A 25700-nucleotide genomic window follows, 5' to 3' on the forward strand; every position below is an offset into this window, starting at 1 on the left:
CAGAACAAGAGCTGATTATTCTCCGATTTGATGGTCATTCACATTTTCTTGAATATTTATTTTTCATACTTTTTTAAAAATTTCACCAAAGTGTGCACCAGATCGTTGAATTTCAGGTCTGAAATTTCAAAATCTCCTTCTCTCTAAAAAAAATCGAGTGAAAATTTTCACTCTAAAAAGAGTGAATTTCGAGTGAAATTGGAGTGAATTTTGAGTGAAAATGCTCATTTTCACTCATTTTGGAGTGACGTCAGGGATCACTCCAAAATCTTCGAGTGATCCCTGACGTCACTCCAAAATGAGTGAAAATGAGCATTTTCACTCAAAATTCACTCCAATTTCACTCGAAATTCACTCTTTTTTGTACTCACTCTTTTTAGAGTGAAAATTTTCACTCGATTTTTTTTAGAGAGTTCATGTGGGAGCATGGGCGTCACCAGGGGGGGTGCGCTGGGTGCGAACGCACCCCCCTTCAGATCCTTAAAAAAAAAAAAAAAAAATATCAGTCTGCGAGCGACCTCAACGCCCGACGCTAAATAATTCCTCTTTTCTATTTTTTTTTTGTATTTTGCACCAGGGACACACACACACACACACACACACACACACACACACACACACACAATCAATTCGCTCCCCTGGTTCTGGCAGCACTGATTTTATACATATCTATTAGTATTCTACAGTGTTTACTATTTATCGACCGTACTGTACATCCGTACGATACAGAGCACTTATACACGTTTGCATGTACGTGTGCTACTTACAAGTATGTAGGGTCTATGTACGTTACTTCTGACCAATCCATATTGCCAGCCCAAGAGCGAGCCTTAGCCTCATTAAAAAAAGATGAAAAAAATGGAGGGGCAAGCATATCATTTTGCCCACCCCCCCCTCCATAATTCCAGAGACGAGAAGATTTTCTTATCTTTTTTTTTTGACAGAAAAACAAAATTTACCCCCATAAAAATATTGGAGGGGCAAGCATATTTTAATTTTGCACCCCCCATAATTAATAATTCCCGAAATGAGAAGATTTTCCTGCTTTTTTGTTAGAATTCATGAAATCTGTCCAATTATTTCACCCAAAAGCAGTGGCGTAACTATACGGAGGGGGGGGGGGGGTGCGCCCCCTCCCAATCCGCTGGTAAAAAAAAAAAGACTTCCCGAAATAGTAATTCAAGTGTTAGTAAACTGCTTTTGAATGAAAGGGTGATCAAGAAATAAGATATTTTTCTATGATTTCTTTTAACCATAATTAGATAGGTATATAGTGTGAAACATTGTTCAAAAAGCCCGGACCCGACAAAAGATTGTGATTCAGCGTGATTCCTGGTTGGCATTCTGCATATAAGCAGGATGTGCGCAGTGTACTCAGTACATCCGAACGAAGAGTCGCTACAATGTTGCGCAATGTGATGTAGAATGTACACCTTTGTACCTTACGCTTCGATCAAAGCTAGATCATTGATTTTGCAGTGTTGCTTTACATACTAGTCTATGTAAAAATGTCTTGCATTGCCAATAAAAAGACTTGACCTGGGCTAATTCCTAACTTTTCCATGTACATATAGTACACACACACAAACAAACACGCACAATTAGTTTAGGGGATGCTCTAAAGTGCAGATTTTGGACATCCTTTCCCCGCTTGGTCACTTCGATGTCACCTCGCTGGTCATACCTCCCCCAGTCATGAACATAAACCCACACCCTTTACTACCAGTGGCGGATCCAGGGAGAGGGGCGCACCGGGCGCACCGGGCGTCCCCCCTCCCCTTTAATTTCCAAAGCGAAAAAAACAAAATAATATAGCTTCAAATGGCAGTTTTTGGACAGTAAAATGTCAAAATTTTCAAGCTCGCTCGCTCCTCTCGCTCGCATTTAGTCGTAATGCCATTATCATGAAGTTGCTGCCAGTAATTGCCGGCAGTTGCGCCTGGTGCGCCCCCCTTAATTTCTAAAGCAAGAAAATATAGCTACAAACGGCAATTTGGGGACTGCAAAATGTCAAAATTTTCAAGCTCGCTCGCTCCGTTCGCTCGCATTTAATCTTTATGCAATTCTTCTGATGTTGCTGCCAGTAATTGCCTGCAGTTGCGCCCGGTGCGCCCCCCCCCCTTAATTTCCAAAGCGAAAAAATATGGCTAAGAACGGCAGTTTGGGGATTGTAAAATGTAAAATTTTCAAGCTCGCTCTCTTCGCTCGCTCGCATTTAATCGTAATACAATTCACCTGATGTTGCTGCCAGTAATTGTCAGCAGTTCCGCCCGGTGCCCCTCCCCACCTTGATTTCCAAAGCGAAAAAATATGGCTAAGAAAAGAACGGCAGTTTTTGGACTGTAAAATGTAATATTTTCAAGCTCGCTCGTTCCGCTCGCTCGAATGTAATCATTATGCTCTCCTGATATTGCTGCCAGTATTTGCCAGCAGTTGCGCCCGATGCGCCCCCTTAAATTCTAAAGCTAAGAAATATAGCTACAAACGGCAGTTTGTTTGTTTTTTACTGTAAAATGTCGCATTTCATTGTTACGCAATTTTCCTGATGTTGCTGCCAGTAATTGCCGGCAGTTGCGCCCGATGCGCCCCCCCCCCCCACCTCCTTTATTTCCAAAGCGTTTTTGGCAGTTTTGGGACTGTAAAATGTCAAAATTTTCAAGCTCGCTCTCTCCGCTCGCTCGCATTTAATTGTTATGCCATTCACCTGATGTTGCTGCCAGTAATTGCCAGCAGTTGGGCCCGGTGCGCCCTCCCCCTTAATTTCCAAAGCAAAAAAAATATGGCTACAAACGGCAGTTTGGGGATTGTAAAATGTCAAAATTTTCAAGCTCGCTCGCTCGCTCGCTCGCATTTGATTGTTATGCAATTCTCCTGATGTTGCTGCCAGTAATTACCGGCAGTTGCGCCCGTTGCGCCCCCACCCCTCCTTTATTTCCAAAGCGAAAAGATATGGCTCCAAATGGCAGTTTTTGGACTGTAAAATGTCAAAATTTCCAAGCTCGCTCTCTTTGCTCGCTCGCATTTAATTATTATGCCATTCACCTGATGTTGCTGCCAGTAATTGCCAGCAGTTGCGCCCGGTGCCCCCCCCCCTTAATTTACAAAGCAAAAAAATATGGCTACAAACGGCAGTTTTTGGACTGTAAAATGTCAAAATTTTCAAGCTCGCTCGCTCCGCTCGCTCGCATACTAACCCCCCAAGATGAAATCCTAGCTACCGGCGCGCCGGTGCCCTTTCCCCGCTTGGTTTCCATCAAAAAACAGTAAAAGTTATAGGGATTGAGAGCTTCCTATATTTCAAATGTCTGTCCAAAAAATCTCGTAAACATTTAGTGTCAAAACGCACCCCCCTTGAAAAAAAGCTGGTGACGCCCCTGGGGAGGGGATCCCCCTCCCACACCCTCCCCCTTTAGGTACCCTTCCATGAACTTATACAAAGTGAAGATGCACCCCCACAAACTCTGATACAAACTTTCGAGATATTTCACCCAGAGTGTGCATCAGAGCATTGTATTTCAATTCTAAATATGAAAAAGCTCAATCGTGTGGAAGGGCCTGGCTATACCCCTCCCATCCTCGCCTCATCAACTTCCATACAGTTATTACACAGTGATGACGCACACGCGGAACAAGAGCTGATCATATATAACCCGATTTAATGGTCATTCACATTTCTGTGGATATTTCTCTTTCATACTTTTTGAAAAATTGCACCAAAAGTGTGCACCAGATCGCTGAATTTCAGGTCTGAAAATCCCAAATCTCCCTGCAAACGCTCCGTGGCATGGTAGCTCCCTCCCATCCCCGCCTCATCAACTTCCATACAGTTATTCCAGTGATGACGTGCACACACGGTATGCTACAAGAGTTGATTGTAACCTGATTTAATGGTCATGCACATTTCTGTGAATATTTTTTCATACTTATCAATGAATTGCACCAAAAGTGTGCACCAGATCGCTGAATATCAGGTCTGAAAATTCAAAATCTCTCTCCCGTTAGGTCCCCTTCTATGGACTTATACAAAGTGAAGACCACACACGGACAAAGAGATAACAGATACCTCTTTCAACAACATTTCATCCATGAACATAGTCCACGAGTATTCACTTTTCTTTCTGTTCTGATTGAAGAATTTCAGAATTTACCATATAAAGTGTGTTGAATTTCACTAAAAATGCAAAAGTTTCCTTGTGTGGTATGAGGGCTTCCTCGATGTCCCCATCCCCTCCCTTCACACACCCTCCCCCGAAATTGTCGACAGTGCTTGTATGGCCTATGCATCCCCCCATACATGTACTAACATGCTACTAATATTTTCCGGCAACCGAACGGGTGGCTCAGGGGTTCAGCACCCCTGTGAAAAAAGTTGCTCCCAGGGGCCTGCTTCATATACATGGCAAATTCTCTCACAAGCACTAATGTATTCTAGCCAATAAACACTTCAAATGTGTCACTGTATAACCCTTGTGCAATTCTACGTCACCTCCACTTTGTCTTCGACCTCAGAGTGAATAACACTGCACTTGGGCTATTAATAAGCATGCATTTGTCGTTCACATAAGCTATATATAGGCCTACAGTGCACTCAAGATCGCACATCATTTATACGTTATTACTGTTCATGTAGTCATCATCATCATACCAATTTTTATCTGGGTCTGTCCCGATAAGGGAGCCTCGGGTGCATGGCCGGAATTATCTCACAGGTCTCACGTCACAGCAATAGCTCTCACGCCTTCTCGCCATCTCTTCCCATTTTGGGCATCCTCCTTTCTTAAAGCCAACCCTCCGGGGTTCTCCAGCTTTCTCTTCCACATTCTCTCACATAATGATAATAAATAATGTGATAATAAGGTCTTATTTACCCAGGGTATCCTCTTCAGTGTTGCCACTTCTCTAGGGCCCTGTCATTATTATATTGTATTACCTTAGCATTACCAAGTACCAATTCATACACCTGGGTCGTGAGGGACTAAGTGGGTAAAAACATCTTGTTCAAGGACGTAAACAATGGGTGGGATTCAGGGTCGGGAGTTTTACCCACTACTGGTATGCCACGGCGCCCCTACACAATATACATAATTACTTGTATACATACACGTATTATAATAATATCTGCAGAGCTCTGTGAGTTTGTGTGTGTGTGTGTGTGTGTGTGTGTGTGCGCGCGCGTAGTGCCATTACATTAATTCATCTGGTTAAATATTCTTTTTTTATGTATAAATATCATTCAGGTATGCTCCCTTCTGTATTTGGTATGTTCCAAACAAACTCTCATTTTCACATGTATTCCACTTGTTCTCAAAGTAATTTATGGTATCATGTTACTCGTTTGACTGTACATATACACTTAACAAAAAAGAGAAGAAAGTAAACACTTTTTCAAGTTCATTATCTCACAGAATATTTGGCCAAATGTCAATATCTTATACATTGTAAGTGTATATCATGTTAAAGGCTATCAACCTGGGAGGTCAATAAAAAGGGAAACTTACGCATGAGCAAATACCCATTTGATTTTCTCTTCCACGTCACAAAAGTAGATATTTCAAAAATGGACAAGTTGTAATTCATGCATAATATGTGCTCTTTCATATACGTAATGAGAACAAAAGACAATTCAACCCAACAAGAAATACAAATTCGTTTGTATTAGTCATCCGATGATCTGTAAGCCTTTGTAGCCCCAAAAGATAAAGAAAGGCGAAAAATGATAGCTAAAATGTAGAATCTTCTGTCAAATCCAAATTCATGTTGCATTAAAATGGCAATATTGTATGTGTAGGTAAAAATTTGAAATATTATTTCAAATTAAGAAAATTAAAAATGATACTTTGTTCTTGAAATTGTCTCCAGAATTCTAAAATTCCTACATTAAAAGAACAAAATAAAGAAATTCTGTCCATCTCATCACCTCTGTTGCTTACTCCCTGTGAAATTTGAAGTTTGATTTGACACAAAATTCTTTTTTTTCCCCCGTAGTTTCCCACTTTATTTTTGTTCGAGGATATAAAGAGATGCAAGGGACTGAAAACTTATTTGAGCTATTTCATTCATGTCTCTCATTGTGTTAAATTGGTATTTTATAATTGCTTTCTTGAAGGGTATTTGCATATGAATGGGAGATTGGGAGATGTCTATTTTTGCAATTTGTACTTTTGTGTCTTGGAGGACAAAAACAAATGCATTTACTCATGCATACAATTTCCCTTTGTATCAACCTATCAGGTTGAAGGACAACTGAAATAACCTTTAACATGGTATATGATACAATTACATGAAAAATGTGCACTGGAAAAAGTGTTTTCTTTCTTATGAGCTGTGTGTGTGTATATGTATATACACATTGTACGTATATATGATCTTGTCGACCCTGAAGAAGACGAATGTATCGTCGAAAATTTGGTCAGCTGAATAAATAGCACTGTTGGACTGTCAAGATGCATTACCACTCTACTTCTTCATCTTTGATATATATATATATATATATATATATATATATATAACCACACACACACACACACATATACATGTATATATATATAAAGTCTAGGTCCAAACATGTTGAGAATTCACATATTGGCTCCACGAAGAATCAAGAAATGAACTGGTACAGTAATGGATTTTTTTTTTTTTTTTCCAAAAAAGAATGAGTTTATTCGACTCCAATTTTCGGTGGCCTCCACCGAAAATTCAAAAAATCACTAAAATCACTAAACTTTCCACTTATTCCAGTCATACACTCATTCTTTATTGCCCCCACCCCCCAAAAAATGCATTACCAGTTTATTTCTTGATGTATATATATATATATATATATATATATATATATATAAAGAGAGAGAGAAAGAGTGTGAGAGAGAGAAGATAAGAGCATTTGTGGAAGTAGCTAGCTACGTAAACGAATGCTCTTATCTTCTCGCACTGTATATATATATATATATATATATATACATTGTATATATTTGTATATGAACACAAAATGTTCATACAACGTATATACAATATAAGGTATTTGTTATTACTAAAGTAGTGTAAATGTAGAAATTTTTCGAGCATTTTTTGTGACCAGAAACAAGCTTGAAAACAAAAGCATATGAATATATTTGCTTGCCTTTTGGTCAAATAGTTGATGTCTTGAATCCAAAGAATTAAATACACGCGAAGTCATCTTACCCAGCTGATTGCAAAGAATCGCTAAAATGTCCACTTTTTCAGTATGCAATGTTCAAACTAGACAAAATGAGCATAAACATGTACAAAGTGTATTTAAAAACATTCTTTATTAGCAACATGTATGTTCTTTGTAATAGCAGTAATAGCTTAACTGCAGTCAAATCCTTGTACAACAAATCATGCCATATAGAGACTCTTGTATGAATACACACTTGTGTGTTTGACGTACAGCGTATTAGCGTTTTTACATTGTGTGAATGAATGTCACATTATCTGTGATCTCAATCCAGAATACCAAAAATGTGACTCTAAGTACTGTATACAATGTACATAGAACACTTTTGCATCACATTAGCTAAGCGCAGTAAGGCACGTTTCTAACAACTGGGCCTTTGAAATTATTGTTGGACACCATGGTTTTTACGTCCTGTACTCTTTGCATTGAATCAGATATTCATTCCTCCTTGTATTGTTACAAAACATAATTAGCGGATAGCAAAATTGGACAAACATCGTTTATGGATGATACGGGACGATAATCAATGTCCTCAGCTCATTCCCATTAACCCAGTCTACAAATTCCAACCTTTTAACATAATGTACAAGTCCACTCATTTAAGTATGACTACACAATTTCTATGCTAGTTTTTTGAAGCAAACAAATTAAATATGTTTTGTTGCCTTGTCCATTTTTACTTGCTGCTGAATGTATATACAGTTCACTCCCAATAAAATGAACACGGTTATAATGAAATTCCAGTTACAACGAAGTAAAATTCAGGCCGCAATATTACCCATTTTATGTGTTTTTACTGTTTATTTATTCGGTTACATGTATAACAAAATTTCGATATAAATAAAAGAAAACTGACGGTCCCGAGGACTTCGTTATAATGGGAGTCAACTGTATATTTCTTAACCTGTAGTGCTATTCTGCAAATGTATCAGTCTTGATTGCAATTTGCATCCTGTTCATTTGTAAGAGAATTGGCCTAAGTGGGTCTCACATATGGCTTTAAAAAAAAAAATCCTTACATGCTATGCATGTTAGATGTACCACTGTGTATCCTTTCTCCTCTTTTCCTTCAAAGCGTGATGTACAATATGTATTGGTGAATTTGTGTATTCTTCTTAGCATGTGGAATAAATGAACTGAATTCAATTGTCCCAACATGTTGCCTGGTAATGTACTTCTCTTCTTATAAGCCTCTATTGTTAACGTAATTCACATGCAAGGAGTTGGCATACATGCTACTTGGCCTGACGATCTGTTAGATTTCAGGTAACAAATGTCAGGAATTCACTCCACATATTCTCTTAGAATAGGATGTTTTCATTGCATCCTACAAAACAAAGAACCCATTTTGAGTTCTCATAAAACTCACACCTTACTGTACATATACATCAGTCTCCTCTTTCTTGAGAATGCTGTCGACGGTGAACCTAATCTACGCTCGAGAACTACAAAATACCCTTGCCAGATACTTGATTATGCTGTTACATAGAAGCAATGAGTGTTGGCATGCAATGACCGCCAGTCTTGGTACAGTGTACATGTATCAATTAGACTAACTGCATACGACCACAATTTGTCTACTGTGCCCTTAGCCACAATTACACTGTACTACATTTGTATTACAGCATTGTGTACATTGCGGGATGCTACAGTTCTCAACAAGCCCTTGAGAATCATTCATCATTGAAACTACCGACCCAATTTCATGATTATCCTTGGGACTTGACACAGTCTATTCAGCAGTCCACGTTCTCTGTCCACACTATAATCTCCAGTATGAAAGGAATTGAGAGGTACATGTAAAGGCAAGACTAAATGCATGTGGATAAAATCTTGATGTTGATTTCCCTCGTGGAACATGACAAGACGTTCAGTAAGCGCATAAAGTCACATCTTTAGTGGGACAGATGGCCAGAAGGAGGGCTGCTTCTTGTCACAGTTCCTGTCAAACTGCATCTGTATTGCAGTCTCCATGCCATGGATTGCAGGGGAGTCTTTCCCATACAGCATCTGCCAATTGATTTGAACCAATCAAAACAGTGAAGCAGATTTATCAAAGTGTATAAATGTAATAAATTCAGATAATCATTTGACGTATCCTCTTTTTGCAACATGAAAAACAAAATAATAGTCCTTCATTTTTATTGCAGGATGAATCTTTTATAAAATATATGGCATAATCTTGTCTTAAAATGGCAGAACAAATGATTTTCAAATCCCATTGATTTCTTTGTATAATGAGGAAATAGTGCTCATTTTTTTTTCATTCAATGAAATAAGGTCATTAAATATAGATATGATATCTTCTGTAAAAGAGTTTAACCCAACATGTAAAAAATAATTACTGTCTGAATATAACCCTTCCCCCTTTGTGTGAATATGAAAAACAAAAACATGCTGTGAACTGTTTGCTGGATATACCATTGGGTGGGAAGGCTGGCCTGATGCGGATATAGGTAAGAATTCCTGCAACGAATTGTGTCCAGTTTTATCACTGATCTCTGTGTAAGTACACACACAACTGGAGAATCACAAGTAAGTTGACTGTCATCGATAAATGTTCGCTTCGAGGCACATACTATAGTAATTTGCTATTCATGGTTTTTAATTATGTACCCCGTTGGGTAGCGAATAAAAATTGACTCAAAGGGTCATCCATGAATCCCCAAACTACCAAGTCTTCAGTTTAGTGAATTATTCTTTAGAACATAATGCAAAAATATGTCTGTCCTGGAATACACACCTTCATCTCTTTTGCTCTTCTCTGGCCTGGCTGCTCCTGAGGTGCACCCATCATGTTCTTCATTCTACTTTTCCTAGAAATGGAAAATTCAGGCAGAAACTCATCTTCCATGTGTGCTTCATCCTGTGATGTCTTTGGAAGTTTGTTCTTCTCCATCATTTCCTGCTTTCTTTTCTCATCAAATGCAAGTTTGATCTCTTTCAGCTCTTCCTTGTGCCTTTGTGATTGAAGAAAAAATTGACGCATCTCCTCACTTAGTTCAATCTCAAATTCCTCCTCATCATCTTCCTCAATGTAGTATTGCATGTCACTTTCTTCATCATCTAGCTGGGTTTCACTCAAGGTATTGTCCATGTAGTCAACATCACTCTGGTCAGTTGTGTAATGTTTACTACAGCGATACTTTTCAGTAGCTGAATGTGGGTAAAAAGGTAGATGGGAGCTCTTCTCATGGTGTACTTCCTCTGATGTCCAATAGCTCTGTGTGTGGTGTGGATTTACATAATGTTGGTTGTATGGGATGTTCCCCAGAGACACAGATGAGCAATGAGGTTGAAGGGGAGACTGACGGGGTATTGTCCTTGGGAAGCTGGAAAGATACAACCACCATTGATAACTCCAATAGTAATGATTATATGCATGCAGCCATGTGCTGGGGGACGACTCCCGACACTGAGACTGCCATGAATACTGGTTGTCAACCCACACTCTCATTTGTCTGTAGTGGTTCCAGTAGCGATCATACTTTGCTGCTGTGTACCACGGGTGGTCTTCCTCATTTTCTTGTCCTTCTGTCTTTAGTTCAGCCATCATGCATTGAGTAGCCAAGTTATCTGATGGAAAGACAGGAGATTCTGATTATATATTGATTCCGACATTCTGAGGAAACATTGATAAAACATGCAACCTGTACAAAGGTGTATATTATAACCACTGGGTAGTGAAATTGGTTATGAGATCATCATGCTTCAGTCGATTTGTATATGCCTGTATATGGAATACTCATTTGCTGCAAAGTTTCAAGTCTGACATCAGACTATATAGGATATCTTAGTAAATAATCAGCATTCTTTTCATAAAGCAAGATCACGGGAATCCAAGTGCATTGCAAGAACCCTTGATTTACTCCAAAACTTAGACAACAAACTCACAACTGACTGGCATTTTGGATGTGTCTAAAGCATTTGATGTTATGCCTTAAACTCATCTTCTTCTACAGATTGAATATTACTGCATTAGAAATAAGACCAAGGAATGGATAGTTTCACTCATGAAAGTCGGTGTCGAGTAGCATTCTTGAAGGAACAGTTTTGGGCTCTCATCTCTTTCTCACGTTTATAAATGACATTCATGAAAACATATCTAGTACATACTGTGTGGTTGTTTGCAGATGGTTGGTTGATTTAAAGGGGCATTCCAAACGATTTTCATAATTTCACATCATGTAGTACATAAATCGACAACTCCATGGGGTACATAGATTTGTGGAATTTATTGTGGTTCTTGAGCAGAAAAACAATACTTCGAAAAACCTTCAAAAAATTACACTGAACAAGGATGATGACATAGGAGGCTCACATATTTCAGAAATGTAGCAGTGTAATTCCATTACAACACTGCTTGCTTGCGAGTTCACCTGTGTATAATCTATGCATGCCTTCTTCTTTTGTTCTGGTTCCTTGAGCCCCAACTCATGCATTCTTATGGTGACTCTGCCATGTCATCATTCTTGTTCATAACAATTTGATCTATATTTTAAAAATATTCTTATTTTTCATCCCAATTATCATAAATTCTGAAACGCTGTCCTCAGTATAACTAATTTATTGTTGTTCAAATGTAAAAATCTGAAAATCATCCGGAGGTCTCCTTTAATGATTTTGTTGAGACACCAAAGGATGAAAACCTGTTGGAGGAAGATTCTGATGAACTAATAAACCAGGCTGATGTATGGGGAATGAGGTTCAACCCAACCAAATGTAAAATAATTGAGAGTCACTCGTAAGAAAAACCCAGAACCATAATATAGTCATATTGCACTCAGAACAGATATGAAAGCAGTTTAAAACCACATCAAACATTCGGAATTCAACTTCAACAAGACTTAGGCAAAGGCACACAGAGTATCACAGCTAAAGCTACTACTGTAAAAGTGGACATTGTGCAACAAGAGGCTAGCACAAAAGATTAAAAGTACACAAATACGTGTATTTTTGCATGCCATATGTTCCAAAAGTTAATGTCCTGATTCAGCGGAATTAAAAAAATGTGAAATTTCTCTTACCCGGCTGGGCATAAACAAATAACTGGGCAAAAATATTCACTTTTACAGTACTCTTCAAAGGGAATTTCAACCATTGCTCTGATCTAATTTCAAAGGAGAAGCGGTACTTGACTTTGGTAAGAGTCCATCTGGATTACATGCAGCAGCTGCATGGGATCACTACAATAGGAGGAATATAGAGAGTATTCAACAAACCACTATAAAAGAGGGCAGCAAGATTTGTCTCCTAGCACATACAAATGTATGAAGTATTCTAGGAAAGAATCCCTTGTGTCCCTCCCTCATTTAATTTGCAATACCACTCTAAACTACTTACCCTACTGGCCTTCCTACAATGTACACCTAGTGAAAGGAGGCATGCTGTCCCCAACACTTGTCAAAAGCGTGTGTGTGCATCCATGCATTCGCTAGCAAGGGTATGGTACATGTGGTGTAGAGGGGTTGACTTTAGTAAAATTAGTTGCTGGGGGGGGGAGCCAAAATGAAGTCTAAGACTTCCTTTTAAGACTGTCTTACTTACAGATATCTGAATGTTACTAAATGAACAGCCTCTATTGAGATCCAGATTCTATCAGCATTTAAAGTTGGCTGGATCATGGCCAGGTGGAATGGTGTCAAACTTAAACTTTTTGTAACAGGTTTGTACTTCCAAAGCTTTACTGGGTTCACACAAACGCAGTCATCAGTCTGACACATACCGGGTACGTATGTACAGTACACAGCAGTGCTGTAAATTTTTTTCCTATGTTCAGCAAATATTCATCTTTTATCTGACTTTGTAGATTCAGATACAAGTATTTCATCTAAAGGTATTGATAATTTAAAAGTTAGTTTGTGCATGACTGAAAATCATTATTCGAAGTGGTACAAAAGTACATTAGCGCCTTGCACCAGCTTGCAATTTCCCATTTATGCAGAAGATTCATATTACAAATAGTAACATATGTATCAGATAAACCCCAATGGCCCAAATTCACGAAGGTGGTACAAATGAAACCATGGTTTAAACCATGGACAAAAACCATGGAGCGCCAAGTGTCGCACAGAATATTTCGTTACGAAATTGGTCATTTCGTTGACAAAATGACCGTTTTGTTAATGAAATTATCGTTTCGTTGACGAAATGCTCATTTAGTTACAAAATGTTTTCTTTTCATGACAAAATAATCATTTCATCGACGAAATGACAGATTGCATAATGAAATATTCCATGCGACACTTGGCGCTCCATGGTTTTTGTCCATGGTTTTAAACCATGGTTTTATTTGTACCACCTTCATGAATTCGGGCCATAATGTTTAGAAGGATCTCCCACCTCTCCTCTCTCCAAGATTTGGAGAAACTTTTTTGTTGTTTTTTTACCAGGCATGAGAAAAGTTTTGTTACAGTGTATTTTCAACTTCATCATAGCTTTGCACATATATGTACATTGCATAATCTATGGCTGTAGATTTATCATGAGGGCAATTCCACAAAGAATGATACTTAATATTTCTTTAAAATCATAAATTTGCAATAATTTGATAAAATATATGAGCTACAGGGCTAACTTTATTATCCAATGCTAGAACTTGCCATCTTTGAGTGATATTTGATGCAATTGAAGTATATTTAGGCATTTTCCTTCAAAAAACTAATTTTTGGGGCAATACATGTATTTGATTGATGTTTTTCTTGTAAAAATACACAATCTTTGACTCTCATTAATCCATATTTACTGTTATCAACACTTCAGAATTTATTTCAAAGCATTTTGATAAGAATGTACATGTACCAAAAAATACTAATACTGGTATTTGCCTTGACTTAGGTAAGAACTGTGTTAAAGTATTGGGACTTTAAAAAGTGGACAAAGTTGTCATTTTTGTAACACTAAAAATGTAATGTCTGTAACACTCCATTTGTGACCCTTAGAGTAAATGCTGAATCTGTTGTCGATACACAATTATCAATCTACAACTTAAACAGGACCTGAGCACTCATTTCAGAAGAAAACTTCTTTCAATTTACTTAATGATCCAATTCACAATTTTTTCAACACATCCACATGGAGGTAAAGAATCATGTCCAAAAAATACAATGTCTGTGTTGGCAAACATTTTGTGTCATATCTACATTGTACCAAATGATGTTAACTGTAGTAATGGCATCTGCATCATGGTTCAACTGTGCACAAAAGCATAGGTTTCTACATGTAGCAGACGGTCAAATTTTGGATGGCGTTGTGGTTGAAATATGGGCATCTTGCATTACAAAAGTACTAACAAATCAAAACTCAGACTCTTATTGTTAACACTTCAGGATGACCCATGGTGTTAGAACAAGTCATGAATGGGTTCAGAATGATAATGCTGATTTGTTAAAATAAGCCCACAAAATTACAAAATATTCTCTGAATAAAATGTCTGTAATGCTGGAATTGCCCATAACCATCAAGCCACTTGGGCTACGGATACATTCAATCACAAGCATGTGGCTGCATCCTGTGACTAGGGCCATCCGGCCATGGAGCATGGAGCATGTGGCTAGATGGTATTAAAAGATACCTGTGCTGTGTACATGTTAAAATTTACAGCAACTGGGCTGTGTATAGTTTGATACGATAATATTATAAGGCTGTATAAGTGCACAATTGCCGTTGAATTAAGACAAAAACAAGGACTTTAAAACTTACAAGATATTCAGTCAATAAGCAGTAAATTGTGTATAGGTCCAACCATACAGTGCAGTGTCACTGCCAAAATCAGTGACAATTCAATGAACTTGAACTTGAACTTGAACTTTATTCTTTCGACCCCTTTCGGAGTACCGGTATGAGAACATACATTCTATATACATGACTATTATACATACATACAAGCATAAATACATGGGGGAAAAAAAAAGAATATGAGTAAATGTAATATACAGACTGTAACAAGCTAACAGTTTATATAACAAGATGGCAAAAAGTATCGGAAAGATGAAACTGTAACTATCAATTCGCTTTTTCATCACACTTGCAAATCAGAACAGATATAACTTGAATGATATTAATGATAATAAGTACGACTTGGAAAAAAAAAGAATATATACATGCTTGTACTCCGCCTATAGACCTATACAATGTAGTCTACATGTAACTGCGACCAGCAGCCCCAACGTACAACGTACAGTGTTGGGGCTGCGCCGTTTTGGCATCGATATTTTAATGTTGTACCAAACAGGTGCCGTTCCGGCGCTGTATTTCCTTAATTTTTCAACAAAAACTACTGGGAATACTTACATGGGTCGACTACACCTAAATGATTCACATCGGCGACTGTTTGATGCATTTCATTGCTTATGATGCAGAAAATGCTGTCTTATAAAGGCAAATATCTTCAGCTCACCGATGCTCACTAAAACTCACAATTACTTGCACATGCGCACACAATGCATTCAGTGCAGTGCATTGACAGCTGTATTACTCGCTACATGATGCATATTCACCGTGCGATGATGCATTATTCATATCCTTCTGCGTCCGTAACGTTGACGTCATTGTTTACGCATGCGTAGATGCGTACTGATGGATATACACGTTCAAAATAGCAGCAAAGCTCTCCACTAGGGCAGACCGCCTACTCCTAAAAAATGTGGAAAATTATGCAGTTTCCAGATAAATTGGTGAGAAGGACCAAGGCAATGGGGTAGTGTATATTTCATTGTATATTGTCACTGTGTTTATGATGAACATTTAGCCATGGTTTATTTGTGAAATTGCCGTATATGTGGCAATAGGGAGTTGTTCGTGATTCTCACTTGAACGAAACTGCGGGGTAGCCGCCAGGACCCCGCCGCAGAGCGGCGGGTCTCCGGGGCTAGTCTACATGTAGGTTCTATAAATTTACATATGAACTTATCGGTATCTACTAAACTTTGACATAATAATATGAGCAAACTTGGCCAAGTTTTGAGAGTAATTTGGCATTTGAGGTATTGAATAACATTGAATAACACTGAATAACATAATAATATTGAATGACATTGAATTGTAACCAAAATCGGTGACAATTCAATGTTATAACCATGATTACAGCTAGTTCCACTTGAAAACTTGAATTTCAGTAGGTGGGACTATACATTAGCGATACAATCACAATGAATAAATCAAAGCTTGAATGAAGTTACCATACCACCAGACCTCTTCGTAATTGGTAATACGATGAGTGATAATGCCATAATGACATGGTTGAAGTTAAAATGATTGTTCCTTCCCTGCAGAATAACAGAATATGACAACATTTCATACTCACTTTCTTGCGATGCATTAATTTAGGCCACACACAGGCACGTATGCAACGGTCTTAACACACGTACATACACCACACATACAACACAGCACACAGCCAGGCACCGCAGGGAGGTCACGGTGTACGCACGCAATGAAACGCACGCAGTGACAGTGTGGTGGACGAACCATGGTGGAACATTATGGGGCGCCAAGTGTCGCATGGCCTATTTCGTTACGAAATCAGTCATTTCGTTACAAAATAATATGATGACCATTAGATTAAATTAGATACCATAAGATAACGTCATACCGCCAAAGTAAGGCATTTGGCTTGGACATGAAAGTGAAAAAAAAAACAACAACCCATGGTAATGTCTCGAAAGGTGGAAATACCAAGGGTAATACACTCTTCTGGAACAAGTCAGTGAATTCACATATTTAGGACAAAATGTTTATGAAGATGGGAAGAATGGTGGAGAAATTAGGAGAAGAATTGGAATGGCTAAAACTAACTTTACCCAAATGAGTAACGGTGTTAACATCAAGTAACATAAGGAACCGCAACCAAGCTCAGACTAGTAAAATGTTACATGCATTCAACTCTCCTTTACTGTTGTGAAACACGGACATTCTTGAACAGTGGCGTATCTGGGGGGGGGGGGGGGCAAAGGGGGCACGTGCCCCGGGCGCCACTCCCCGGGGGCGCAAAAAAACGAAGAAGAAGGAAAAAAAAAGGAAAAAAAAAAACGAAGAAGAAGAAAAAAAAAGGAAAAAGAAAACGAAGAAGAAGAAAAAAAAAAGAAGAAGAAGAAGAAGAAGAAAAAAAACTCGCCCGGAAAAGGGGGGGGGGGGGGGAGCAGAAAACCAAATCAAACAAGACCAAAAAAAAAAATGATGCCGCCGACAAAATGACAATGTTTATTGTGTTCACACAAGAATTCCATGTTCTGTAAGTAAGCTGAAGTACAAAAATTTTCGGCTCGCTCGATGCGCTCGCTCGCCAAAATTTATATAAAAAAGAAGGTAAGAACAAAACGTGATGATGACATGGACAAAATGACAATGTCTATTGTGTTCACACATGTCACTTTATATTTAGCAGGCAAATGTTTCACGGAGCAGCGGCTGCCATTTCTTTCGTTCTGAAGCGATCGCCAATTGGATCAAAAGAAGGCGCCAACGGTTTCGAACATACGGGGGGGGGGGGGGGGGTTGGACGCGCAAAAAAAAACACAAACAAACAACCCAAAACAAACAAGATAAGAACAAAACGTAATGATGACGCGGATATATACAAATTTCGGCTCACTCGCTCGTACTAATTTAGAGTATTTTTTAAAGTCTTCAGTTTGGGTCGTCACTATATCTTGTAAGAATTGTAAGATTTAATAAGCAAAAAATGACAAGAATTTCATGTTTTGTAAGCTGAAATACAAAGTTTTTCGGCTCGCTCGCTGCGCTCGCTCGCCAAAATTTATCCCCCAAAAAAGAGATAAGAACAAAACGTGATGATGACACAGAAATATACAAATTTCGACTCACTCGCGCGTACTAAGAGTATTTTTTAAAGTCCTCAGTTTGTTGGTATAAATCGTTATCGTCGTCACTATATCTTGATTAGAATAGTAAGATTTAATAAGCAAAAAATGACAAGAATTCCATGTTTTGTTAGCTGAAATACAAAAATTTTCGGCTCGCTCGCTGCACTCGCTCGCCAAAATTTATTTTAAAAAGAGATAAGAACAAATCGTGATGATGCCGCGGAAATATACACATTTCGGCTCACTCGCGCGTAGTAATTTAGAGTAGTTTTTCTAAGTCCTCAGTTTGTTGGTATTAATCGTTATCTATAAGGCCGTCACTATATCTTTATTAGAATTGTAAAATTTGATAAGCAAAAAATGACAAGAATTCCATGTTTTGTTAGCTGAAATACAAATTTTTCGGCTCGCTCGCTGCGCTCGCTCGCCAAAATGTATGAAAAAAGAGTTAAGAACAAATCGTGATGATGCCGCGGAAATATACAAATTTCAGCTCACTCGCGCTTACTAATTTAGAGTATTTTTTAAAGTCCTCAGTTTGTTGGTATAAATCGTTATCGTCGTCACTATATCTTGATTAGAATTGTAAGATTTAATAAGCAAAAAATGACAAGAATTCCATGTTTTGTTAGCTGAAATACAAAAATTTTCGGCTCGCTCGCTGCGCTCGCTCGCCAAAATTTATCAACATTCATTACATTTAAATCACCCTCAAAATGACCCCTTTTAAGTGCTTGAAAAAGTACATCATGTGGACTGTGTTTAAAGCCCCTACTGGGATGGGGTTGGGGTGGAACACTTTTTCAGAAATTAGGGGCGCAATTTTCGCGCTTGCCCCGGGCGCCGTTTTCCCTAGATACGCCACTGTTCTTGAATGATATGAAAAGGCTGGCTGCATTCGAGATGTTGATATTCAGACGCCTGTGCCGCATTATAATGGTCAGACAGGAAAACAAATCAGTATGTTCTAGATCATCTGAATGTCACAAAAACCTTGATGAAAGACATTAATTCAAGAAAACTCAAATATTTTGGCCATGTTAAAAGACATCAGAACATCCCAAAAAGTGTACTGGAAGGGATTATAGAAGGCAGGAGATGAAGAGGACGCCAGGGCAGTGTGTGGTGTAAACATAGATGGACAGGAAAGAGTGTGGCCGCATGTATGCACAGAACTGAGTTCTGTGATGTACACAAGGCGGCCATGAACAGAACAGAAGAGTGAAGGTCCATAGTCGCCAACCTTTGGACTGAAGACGTCACTTAAAGGACAAGTTCACCTTTATAAACATAAGGATTGAGAGAATGTAGCAACATTAGTAGAACACATCATTGAAAGTTTGAGGAAAATTAGACAATCCGTTCAAAAGTTATGAATTTTTAAAATTTTTGTGCAGCAACCGCTGGATGAGAAGACTACTGCAGTGTATGAATAACTTGCGTACAACAATATAAGGAAAATATAAAGAGAATTTCACAAAATTCCATCTTTTGAAAAAAGTACACATTCCCTTGACTCGTTACCGACAAATGTTATGGGCAATATTATTCCCCCTGCCTTTAGAAAGAGGCAAGTCAAGAGCTCTTTTATTATGCGAAAAAAGTGAAAATATGTTGAATTTTCTTTTACATTTTCTTTATACTGTTGTACGCATATGACTCACAAGCTGTAGTAGTCTCCTCATCCAGCGGTTCCAACACAAAAATTTTAAAAATTCATAACTTTTGCATCGATTGTCCAATTTTCCTCAAACTTTCACTGATGTGTTCTACTAATATTGTTGCATTCTCTCAATCCTTATGTTTCTGAAGGTGAACTTGTCCTTTAAGAAGAAGAACGTCATACATCTCTCACAATTTATGTTCAGTTTATAATACACACAAAATATCAAACAAATTAAATAACAAATTAAAAGCATAATAAATAATTCTGAAAAAGATATGTTTTTAAGAAGACCCAAACTTGTCAAAATCTGTAATATAAAGTAGGAGGTTGTTCGATACAGGCCTAATGCTTGTACATTTGTGTGTGTGTGTGTGTGTGTGTGTGGAAAAGGTCTATCACTAGATTTACCTGTGTTAGTTTTAAGACCACGACATGATCTCGAAATCAAAACGACGAAAGGAGGAACTTGGAGCGCGGAGGAAGTCGACTATAGCTCACCGACTTTGCTTCATACAGTCCCTTATCGTTTCGTGAAACATATGTCGGAATTCATATCAATTTCACGTCTCCCTCTTAATATCTCCATGAGTTTCCAACCTTCAACTTTTGATCACTCCTTCACCTTACTGTTTCACCTTTCTCCTCTCATTCCGAACCCTCCCCTTCGATGGTGACTACATCAGGGCCTATGTGAGCCGCTGCAACAAAAGGATCCGAAAGTCGAGGGAGAACAGTTATTTTGCCTCCCTTTGGCTATGGTCACAACTCAGGGCGGCGTCCGGCCGATTTACAGCCCACTCGGTAGCCACTGGAACTTCGGCATCGCCCATAATTATTATTGGAGAAGTCGAGCAGGCCATGGACACGTAGCCGCAACAATGCCCTCTCGATATCATCACATATCGGTCACCTGTCGATTTTAGGTCAAAACTTGGCGAACTCTGGTGATATTCCTCGCGCGGGGTCCGGTCCTGGCATTGATCCAATGACGACCCACCGGCAACCGGACTATCTCCCATCAGCCATAATAGGCCGATATCTAAGCAATCGTCCGGTGGCCGGACGGTGATCGGCGGGACCGTCTGCCTCCATCAGTCCTATGATAATGATAGGCGTATGGAGGCCTACCGGCGGCGGCCCCCGCGCCGGTATCTGCAAGAAATTTCTCACAAGCTTCATGAGTTGTTGTTTTTTTGTGTGTGACTATACCCCTTGGCAATCGGGACGCTTTTGCTTTGAGAAGGCAACGAGGATTACGATGCCGCAGAGACCACCTCCAAGACTATACTATCTCCACAGACAACAAATTCACAAGCCTATACTTTTGTGATGATAAACTGTGAAATCATGGACCTATATACTACACTCATGGACTAAGGCTGCATGGCTGTCGGTGATGCACGATGAGATCAAAGCAGGAAAGCATCTTAGAAATGCTATTGTGACGCTTTTCACAGAAACAGGTGTTTCAATTAATAAACGAGTCATGTATGTCCATGTGTGGTTATAATAATTATACATCCCTCCTCCCGCACTCGGGAGATTGGTTGCAGTATAGTTTAGCGCTGGAATTCAATGATCTGGTGCACAATTTGGGGAAATAAGCTGAGAAATGTTTAATCGAGAAGTATAGGAAAAACTGATGTTAAAAGACATGGCTTATATGGTATCCGTATCACGTGGATATAGGCCTAAGTCTATGGGAAGTTGACCCTCACACACGCTGGAGCTTTTGCATTTTTAAAACTGAAATTAAACGATCTGGTGTACACTTTTAGGGTAATATTTAAAAAAATTCAAATAAAAAGAAAAAAAATCAGGGACATTGGGAATAGCTAAATTGTGGTATATGAGACGGTCACCTCATTTTTTTTTTCGCGTATTGAAAGTATATGTCTTCATATAAAGTTTTGTATATTCGATATGGAGACTATAAGGATATATGCATTTTTTTTTTTTACTGAAACTGATATTCAACAATCTGTTAAACATTTCATTGGGGGCATAACTAATGAGGCAATTCAGACATGAATGACTAGATCGAATTTCTATGTTTGAGTCTGTTCACTGTGTTAATAGGCCTAATGGCGGTGGAACGAGCGGAACTCCATAGCTCTGATGGGATTGAATTTTCACTCTTTTTCGTGAGAGATACAATCATTTGAATTTTTAGAATTAAAATTTAACGATCTGGTGCACTCTTTAGTCAGTTTGTTGGAATTTTGAAAGAGCTTTCAGCCAAAGAAAGAAAGAAAAAGAAATATTTAGTGATATGGTAACCGAACTGTTCAGTGTTGTCCAATATGAAAGTGCAAACGCTGACGCGCCTTTCAATTACAAAGGCGCTCGCTTTATTGTGTGCTTGTTTTAATATTACAACAAAAGTAATTGATAATAATACAGATAGCGATGATCACAATAACAGTAGGGGAAGAGCGGGGAGAAGTGGGACATAATTTCAAGTTCGCCGATTTTCTTCTTATATCTTTTTATAGAAGAGATGATTACATTTGCTTTCGGGCTTGCATGAAGGTTCATTTTATTATAGGTGTAATCAAGATGGGTGTAATACATAAAGAGCCATAAGCTGGCAGGCTGGGGGTGGCACTGTTCTCAATTTTCTGCAGTTAATGAAAAGAAATAAAACCCTTATTTTGGGGGAGAAGTTGACCCATCCGTGGGTAAAGTGGGACAACGGCAAGGGAGAAATGGGAGCGACGGTGGGGGTAAAGTGGGACATCCTATAGAAATGTCAAAGTTGGAAGGCGTAATGAAACATTGGTAATAAAAACAGTCAAACATGCTTTAAAATGATCTTCATTTCAACAAAACAAGTTTGAATAATGTGTTTGAAAATCTGAACTGTTTTTGTTTTCTGAACAAATTATGCCCAGTAGTTAATAAATATAAACTTAGGCCTGCTGTATCTCCATTATCTTTATTGATCTTTGCATTTTATTTTTAGAGTACATCAACTGTGAATTTGGGTAATAAATATTGTTTGATTCAACTTTCATCCTAATATGTCTGTTCAATACCAAATACATGTAATGGTATAATGAGGGACAAGGACACGCTGTCCGAACTGTCCCCGCACATGACATATACATAAATATGTAGGACCACTCTAACCATGCAGGCATTTGTCAAAAAACAAGCTATATTAGCTGCATATCAATAAGGCTCACCACCAGCTTAAATTGTGCCCTTGAAATCATGAATATACAAAGACAACAGGATAATTAACCTGATTAAAAAAAAAAATCAATAGCAATTTATACTTATTTAGAATTTGCCGAACTGCATGGCTTTCTTAGTGTGATGTATGGTTGCAAGGGGTTTATTGTAGATATAAGCCATAAACAATCGCTGATTGATTGAACAGTTTTTGATTCAGAGAACGTGTCCCACTTGACCCGCGTTCCAACTCACCCCGCTCTCCCTATAAGATTTATGCGTCATATTACTCCATCCCCGTTGTATACGCCTCTTGATAAATATGTAATGACACTGTCCCATCAGAGGGACAGATATATGGAAATAAAGACGAGGTGACGATGACGAAGATGACGATAAAACTTAATAATAAACTTTAATAAGAATGATGATGATGGTAATCATAACGAAAAAAAGAAGAGTGATAATCATAATCACAATAAAAAGAATATCATTAAATGAAATATATAAATAAGTTTTTCCCCGAATGGTTATACATCTCTCCCCCACCTTAGGGATGCATATCTCCCCCCCCCCCCCTCTCCCTTGCCCTGTCTACGCCCCTCACAACTTCTGAGAAGCCTACATCAATGTTCAGTGAATGAATCGTAACAGAGCCTTGTAATGGAAGGCTCTGAATCGTAACAGTGCCGTATAAATCGTAAACCTCTGTTGCGCCCCCTTTGATCACAGTATACAATCCGGATCCGCAGAAGCTGTATGTACATAGTATGATCTGCCCTCACCAGGGTAAACATACGAGTAGTCAAGCGGTACACATCTTGTGTCGGGCCGAATGTACAGTGCATGCATCTCACCGACGCCGAAGCAGCCCGCTGTTCGCTATCTATCAACCGCCGCTAATATTTGATGGTGTGGCGTTTGTCCTCTATTCCTGCGTATATTTTGAGTTTTGTTTCGACAGGCAGAAGAAGCATCGATAGAGTTTCATCTTTCTACTCCATTCACGTACATTATAACTTGGGGCTTCATGTCGAGCAGGTAACTGATCTCCAAGTTTATGTCGTACCCTCACTCGTAGAAACTTCTCAGGCCCAGTTAAATGGGCCATAAATCTAACGTTACAGTGTACTGCAGTGTACACTGCACTAAACGTATACCGTACTGCTGAGTGTTGTCCAACAGGCAACACTGTCAATTCAATTCAATTTAATTTATTCCACACACCATTCTCATGTGTCACAAACCCCTTTTGGGGACAAGTACATTGCTTAGTATAATTACAAAAATTTGAACAAGGTTGATATTTACATGGAATGTTGCGTGGGGGACCTTGAGAAAGCACAGCTTGTTAAACAAGGTCCCCTTAAAAAAGAATTATTACATGCAGATGAGTGGAAGTGATATACAGTGTGTTGCAAAATGAATGAAGGGCTGAGGTGGGAAACAAAAAACAAGAGGAGGGAGGAAGAGAGAAAAAGAAATAAAAGACGGAGAGTAGTGACATACAGTTCAAATAGGTGTAAATACACACATTGGTCGTTAATCGCAGGTCGTCATCATGGTCATACTCCTACTAGAAGCACAGAAACATTCTGATTGCAAGCATCATTCTTCAGCTACAGTGATCCGTAACATAAATTGACTTTGGACCAGGGACTAGTAGGGTAGCCCAGCAGTATAACTAAGTCAGAGACAGAGTAACGGTTTGAAATGCATAGATCTAGACTATCTAAACCCTAACTAACCGTTCATCAAGTTAATTGTAAATTGGCCTATTGATTGTCAGTATTTAGTAAGCAATTATTGACCATGACCTTGTCATAAAACTGTTCTCAGGAGAGCAAGCTGATTATATCTAACTGCGACCAGCCCAAATGCCCTAGGATTAATTATAACCCTAAGTGTTAAGTCATGCATATTGCCAACAGTGCAACACCAAACAATGCTACACTGAGTGGAAAATTATTTTTATTGATGTGTATTTGTATAGATACAAATATTAACTATAAATGCATGTATCTTTCTCAAATTCCTCTTTACCCGGTGAGGATGGGCTGAGTTTGCTACAAGAGTACAAGATACATTTCCCATCTTGGACACCTGCCCGAGTATACTTGGTACTCGTCTTCAAAGGGTCAACTAAATTGCACATTATATAGCATATTTATTTTCACTGAAGTCTCATCACTTTTGTAAATTTGAGCTAGACTGAATTGGTTATCAAAATTGATGTTGATGTCCACCTTCATGTCATCCACGCACCACTCTTCACTAGCTTTGCTTTGTGGTGTATGCCAGCCGCGGCGATACGGTGCAATCACTTGACTTGCCAAAAGCATTGATGACCTCGAAGTCTCATTTGTTTAAAGTATTAAGAGTTTATGTACAAATGCAAAACCGCTGGGGAAGTGTTGCAGGACAATCGCAGTATCTCACCTTTGAAGCCTCATTTGAATGATTTAATCTATACAGCAAATTGAAGAAGAAACTATTCTCTAACTCGCAATTTTAGTTATTTTAGGTTTTATTGAGGATAGACCTGTGAAAATAACGTCAAAACTTATCTTCCAGAAAAGAAAATTTGGTCTCTAAACAAGTGGTATTTTCTCACATTTTCCTTTATTGCCCCAAAATGAAACTGCGGTTTATGACTTTTGGCCGTATGTTCATACATTTTGTACTGTGTTCCAAATATTTTTTCTGTATCATTTGTTGCATGGTTATGTCGCGAAAAAATTTAGATCACTGTCTTTTGTGACCCACGTAAAATCCATAATGTAAGCAGTACGCAGTCCGATGTATCGGTTTTCGTGCTGCATGAAGCAGTTGAAGCACA

The 25700-nt window shown here is 38.6% G+C and overlaps 2 protein-coding genes across 2 annotated transcripts in view; one reads left to right on the forward strand and one right to left on the reverse strand.

Moving 5' to 3' along the window:
• Window positions 1-8841: 8841 nt before the first annotated feature.
• On the reverse strand, window positions 8842-16542 carry LOC139733927 (gem-associated protein 8-like). The gene is made up of 3 exons (XM_071644741.1): window positions 16500-16542; window positions 9939-10771; window positions 8842-9205 (listed from the first exon to the last, which is right to left on the reverse strand). Exons 2-3 carry the CDS (start codon window positions 10749-10751, stop codon window positions 9083-9085), a joined length of 936 nt encoding a protein of 311 aa, XP_071500842.1. The 5' UTR covers window positions 10752-10771; window positions 16500-16542; the 3' UTR covers window positions 8842-9082.
• A 7181-nt stretch (window positions 16543-23723) lies between these two features.
• Window positions 23724-25700, forward strand: part of LOC139733942 (WD repeat-containing protein 17-like) — a 58857-nt gene continuing 56880 nt past the window's right edge. Inside the window, exon 1 of the mRNA XM_071644754.1 lies at window positions 23724-23902. The gene's annotated coding sequence lies outside the window, so the exon portion shown is untranslated. The remainder of the gene's footprint in view (window positions 23903-25700) is intronic.

The sequence above is a fragment of the Diadema antillarum genome, unplaced genomic scaffold, assembly GCF_040938485.1.
Source record: "Diadema antillarum isolate AM-2024a unplaced genomic scaffold, OU_Dant_1.0 seq00000506_RagTag, whole genome shotgun sequence".
NCBI classification, from domain to species: domain Eukaryota; kingdom Metazoa; phylum Echinodermata; class Echinoidea; order Diadematoida; family Diadematidae; genus Diadema; species Diadema antillarum.